The sequence below is a fragment of the Apium graveolens genome, chromosome 9 (assembly GCF_009905375.1).
Source record: "Apium graveolens cultivar Ventura chromosome 9, ASM990537v1, whole genome shotgun sequence".
NCBI classification, from domain to species: domain Eukaryota; kingdom Viridiplantae; phylum Streptophyta; class Magnoliopsida; order Apiales; family Apiaceae; genus Apium; species Apium graveolens.
Window position 1 is genome coordinate 252,308,410 of NC_133655.1, and position 5,665 is coordinate 252,314,074.

The 5,665-nt window shown below is 34.4% G+C and overlaps 1 protein-coding gene across 1 annotated transcript; it reads left to right on the plus strand.

Moving 5' to 3' along the window:
• Positions 1-290: 290 nt before the first annotated feature.
• Positions 291-3,360, plus strand: LOC141686765 (type IV inositol polyphosphate 5-phosphatase 9). Its single transcript, XM_074491823.1, has 8 exons — positions 291-405; positions 528-715; positions 960-1,070; positions 1,194-1,488; positions 1,644-1,828; positions 2,406-2,514; positions 2,608-2,762; positions 2,893-3,360. Exons 1-8 carry the CDS (start codon positions 385-387, stop codon positions 3,104-3,106), a joined length of 1,278 nt encoding a protein of 425 aa, XP_074347924.1. The 5' UTR covers positions 291-384; the 3' UTR covers positions 3,107-3,360.
• The last annotated feature ends 2,305 nt before the right edge of the window (positions 3,361-5,665 follow it).

Below are 5,665 nucleotides of genomic sequence, written 5' to 3' on the forward strand. Positions count from 1 at the left end.
TTCTTTATGTATCATGAAAAGCAAACAAACACTAAAATTCAGAATCATAGCCTTATGATAATCCTTTCCCTCCAATCAGCTCAACAAACCTGAGAAATAATGGCTGTTGGGGGAGACCACACGCTGCTCACACTCCTTAATATGGAGGATCAATCATCATCAATATCATCATCCACGTCATTCTTGTGATTCTTCAATTCCAACTTGCACAATGTCCCTGTACTCCGCATGGTCTCTCCCATATTTTTTCACCCCTTTTTTCCCCTTCTTATATAACAAGTTGCCTCAATGCTATCCCAACGTTCCTTTCTTCTTCCTCCCTTTTCATCTAAAACTCGTTTAATCCCCCCTCCCTTCCTCGAGTACCAGTCGAGCTTCACCTCCATGCCGCGAAAGCTAGGAGAAGTACGTGTTTCTAGCATCTATTTTGTTTATATATGAACCTTGCATGCATGGTTTTTTAAAAAACATAATTATATATAGCTAATAATTAATTGGTATACAAATTGTGTTGTTTTATACTATAGGTTATGTGGCCTAGATTGATAGCAAGTAAAATCTTGAGGAAAACATTGGGTAGCAATAACTTTGTAGCAGACTTTCCAAGCGGCCTAGAGGATTATTCAATTGAACTCCCTAGTTTGGATCTTGAATCCCCAAACTATAATTCTAACTCCATCTTCTCCGATCATAATAAGGAGACCAACAACTACAAGTAAGAACTGCTTTCCTCCATATTTACCTATTCATTACTCTTGATCTCTCCTCTCATTGTTCATTTGTTAATGGTCATTGAGTAATTACATTTACAAGCATTCAATAAACAGTGTACGTACTTTGCGTGTGTGTATATGGAAAACATACCTATTTTACCTATTTTTTTTAATTTAAATTTGATCAAGTTTCTTATAATTAATACTTTCATAGACTTCTTTGCTAAAACATTTACTTTTCAAAAGGCTATTCACTAGTACATGGAATGTTGGCGGAGTAACACCAACTGATGACTTGAATATGGAGGATTTGCTACAAACACCGAATCATACTCCTTGTGATATCTATGTTTTCGGGTATATATATTCGTATTGACTCTTTAATTAGTCATAATTTTTCTGATTATTTTTGTAATGCATTTTGATAATTTGGACATGCATGACTTAAATGAATGCATTTTATTATACAAATGTCTGCAGATTCCAAGAAGTTGTTCCTCTGAGAGCTGCAAATATCCTTGGATCGGAGAAGAGTAAAATTTGCATGAAATGGAATTCATTGATCAGGAAATCCCTAAATAAAAACATATGCAGCAGCCGTGGCGGCGTTAACTCTACCGAGAGCAGTGTTAGACAAGGTTTTCGGTGTCTCATTAGTAAGCAAATGGTCGGGATTTTGATATCCGTCTGGGTTCGTGCAGATCTTCATTCATTTGTCAGAAACCCTAGCGTTTCATGTGTAGGTTGTGGCATCATGGGATGTTTAGGAAATAAGGTAAATTATTCTATCCACAGCAATAACACGGATATTTTACGTGTAAAAATGTAATATTTGACTTCATGCATGTATGTGTAAGAACCATTCTCAAAAAGACGGTTAATTAATTGATCCATGATGTAATAAAACTAATCTTTCTTTTAATGTTGCAGGGTGCAATATCTGTAAGGTTTAGATTACATGAAACAAGCTTCTGCTTTGTGTGCAGTCATCTGGCTTCAGGGGGGAAGCTAGGAGATGAGAAAATCAGAAACTCAAACGTGGCTGAAATATTTTCACGCACAAGTTTCCCCAAAGGCCCATCCCATGATTTGGCAAGGAAGATCATAGACCATGAGTAAGTCTAATGCATGCATTTCCAAACCATTAATGTTATTAATTAACATTTGATTTGATCCTTATAATTAACACCGTTGATTAGGTCTTGATTAATTGTTTTCATTCAATCTCGTGTATAAAATAAAACAGACAAACCTTAAGTCATGAAAATAAGACATAAGTAACATTAATTAACAGCTTAATCTCCTTTGTTTAGGCTTAAAGTTGTTGTCATTGATTTGAAGCCTACGGTTATATAGAGACTAAAGTTAAGGTTTTGATGCTTAAGATAGTAATATAATGTTATTTTCAACTAAAGGTTGTTGTCAACAATAATATATAGCTGACCAATTAGCTAAATGATCATTAGCTAGGTATTCAACCAACTGAAAATGATGGTTTTCTTATAAAATTTGTGATCGACATAGATTATTGGCTTAATTAAACTAATTGACTTCTTAATTAGAAAGTTAATTATTGTTTTGGGCAAGTAGAAGGAATAAGAACATCTTAAGATGTGACATCCTATACATACTAGTACAAAATAGTATCTTTGTATTATATTTCTGCTAATTAATTAATACTATTTTCTGCAGCCGAGTTATATTGCTTGGAGACTTGAATTACCGGATCTCTTTGCCGGAACATAAAATTCGAGTACTAGTAGATAAAGAAGAATGGAACATGTTACTCGAAAATGACCAGGTATAGCCTCGTGTTTAATGTATTTACATTAACAAAAACTATGAGTTTCAGATTTTAACATAATTGAAACAATTTATTCATGGAAATATGAAGCTAAAGAAAGAGATAAGGGAAGGTCAAGTATTTGAAGGTTGGCATGAAGGAGAAATAAACTTTGCTCCTACTTACAAGTACAACCCCAATTCTGATGCATATTATGGTAGTAGTGATCATGGCAAAAAAGGCGAAAAGAAACGCGCTCCTGCATGGTACGTGAAAACAAATACTTATATTAATTCCCACATGTAGATGTAGTTTGTTATATATATGACACGGCTGGCTGGCGGGCTTGTTTGAAACGAATACTAATTAGTTATCGACATCACTTTCCTTTGGCAGGTGTGACCGGATAATGTGGTATGGAGAGGGGCTAAAACAACATTTTTACAGTAGAACTGAATCAAAGTTATCAGATCACAGGCCAGTGAAGGCTGTTTTCACCAGCCAAGTTAAGGTTCTGCAAACTGTGAAAGGGTTTCGGAGTTTCTTTTTATCAGAAAGATTTGATATGATTCCAAACCGATTAAAGATACCGTTGAATCATGAATTCTAGTTTCGCGTATGGCTGGCCAACAATCAAGCGTACGTCCAATTTGTATTAAAAGAAATGGCGATAGGTGTGTGTATAATATGTGATGTTTTGACATTTATGATTATAGTATTTGTGTGACATTTGTATAGTTTAGTTGAGGATAAATTAACCGCGAGAAGGTTCGATATTGTAATAAACTAAATATAATGAGAGGTGTACAGTAAAGTAGGTGTCTGCAATTTTCATTTCAATAATCGCAATCTGTCCAAATCATTCCGGCTCCTGTCTTCCAAAGGATTCCTGATGTATTATAAACTGAGTGGCTCGTTTTGCTCCAACAACGCTATATAAACCTAGCTATACGTATGTATATACATGATGTTTCACGCCATTGCATATATAGCAGAGATAACAAGTTGGACGGAATCTAATTTTTTTATAATACATAAAAATGACGAGTGCAGAGCTCAATTCTTATGCTGAAGCAGCGGAAATACAGAAAAAGAATGGAGCTGCTCAAGTAATGTCTTACATGTACTTTCAATTATTAGTTAAACTCTCAAGGTAGACAAATAGAGTAGCCTCTACTCCCTGTAATGAAGGGCAGTCGTAATGTTGTTAATCTAGTACAACTGAATAACAGATTTAAATGGACTTTGTGCTCTTTGAGTGTGTTCTAATGTGTGCTATGTTGAGACTGGAGAATGTAGTGTGACTGTACGGGGTAGCTAGCCAGGAATCGGGTCCTTCTTTCCATTTGGATCAGTCTATACATGATCTGACCTTTGGTTAGAGAAAAACTTACCGATAATCAGTTCAGACCGGGTTTATAACCTACCAACAGGGTGTGGTTGGACCAAGTAGCTTATATTAAACAAAATGCAATATTGACAGGCTTATGCAATTCGAAATTCGGAAAATATAATTTTAGACAATCAAAATAATATTTAAGTAACAATTTCGCAATTTAGAAAATATAATTTTAGACAACTAAAAAAATATTATAACAATTTCAACTTCACTCCATTGGTACTCACAACACATGTGCTGTGTTGTAAATACTTTTGCCTTTCTCCTCATCCCATAGTCGTCCAGTACTCCGCGTACATAGAAGTCATGTTTTAGTTCAGGCGTCCTTGGCCAAGTTCACTCAAAATGTAGCAGTTTACAAACAATAATCCTGGGAATTCTTTTATACTAATTATAAATTTGAGTATTATGCATTTAGATAACTGAGCTGCATTGACTTCACATTTAATAGACGACAAATTTGAGATATGAAATGTGGCTCATGATCATTCTCAGGCTCTGCTGTATTGCACCATTGGAAATATAATATCTTTGACAAGCACAAATCCCACTAGGGAATATATATAACTGATCGTCAACTTGCTTACAATTTACAATTGTATACACATGGGAGATCCACAAGATCTCACACACACAGTAGTAAGTACAAGTAGTCATTCTACAGAAATCTTGTCAAGTTGACGGTAGAATATGAATTGAGTGACTAAGACATGAGTGGATTTATGGGCCAAATTTGACCTATATTAGCAGCTGTAGAACTGAATGTGGTGGGTTTGGTGATATGAAATCGTTCTGGAGAGAGGAAGATGTTAGTTATAAAAAAATCGGACCCCAGTTCATATGTCATAGCCCATTGGATAAACTTGAAAATTCTTATATCGCGGATACCATATATGGCTCCGCCAGGTAACATTTGCAAACTACTTAGACCGAGCTAGTCTAAGAAACATAATGTCAAGAATGTCATGAATATTTTTTTACAATAAAAGAAATATAAGATAGAAATAGAGATAAGAAGTTGTTGCGAACTATATTTACTATATGCACTACAAAAAAATTATTAATAGACATCACCCATTTAACATCGGTTGCTTTGCAACTGATGTTAAAAGATGTTTTAATATCACTTCTTCTAAAACTAAAACTGATGTTAAAGTTATTTATAGACATCAGTTACTCATGGAACCGATATCCAAACTATTTTTTAAATAAACAAAAAAAACACGCCGCACATATATTTCCCCCAAACTTGAAATGTTTTCCCCTTAATTAACTTAAAAACATTCCCCCCAGTCGACTTTCTTTCCCCACTTCTTTCTCAAAAACCAAGTCTACTTTCTAAAACACCCCGTAATCTACACTAAATCTATACTAATCTATACACTCAAAAACTCATAATCTTCTCAAGAACCCTAAATCTATACTAATCTACACTCAAGAACCCTAAATCGAAACCCCCTAATCTACAAACCCTAGATTATAAACCCCCAAATGTCGAATTCGTAGTCGGTGCTTATATTTACTCGGTGCTTCAATTGTTCTTGAGGAGGAAGCTTATATCTACCTGATTAATTTGTTATCTACCTCGATTTGTAAGAGTTTTTCTAATTTTCATTTCAAAATTTTAAATTTTGGATTTTAATTTAACGTTTTTAACAGATTAGTTGATTCTTCATCTTGGGTCATTTACAAAGTAAGTTAATTTTCAGATTTATTTATGCATGTCTGTTTTTTTGCTAATTTTCAGATTTATTTATGCATGTTTGTTTT

Coding starts and splice junctions, on each gene's coding strand:
- LOC141686765 (XM_074491823.1), top strand. CDS start 385: ATGCCGCGAAAGCTAGGAGAA. Junction 716..959: donor AAGGAGACCAACAACTACAA/GTAAGAACTGCT, acceptor ACTTTTCAAAAG/GCTATTCACTAGTACATGGA. Junction 2,515..2,607: donor TGTTACTCGAAAATGACCAG/GTATAGCCTCGT, acceptor GGAAATATGAAG/CTAAAGAAAGAGATAAGGGA.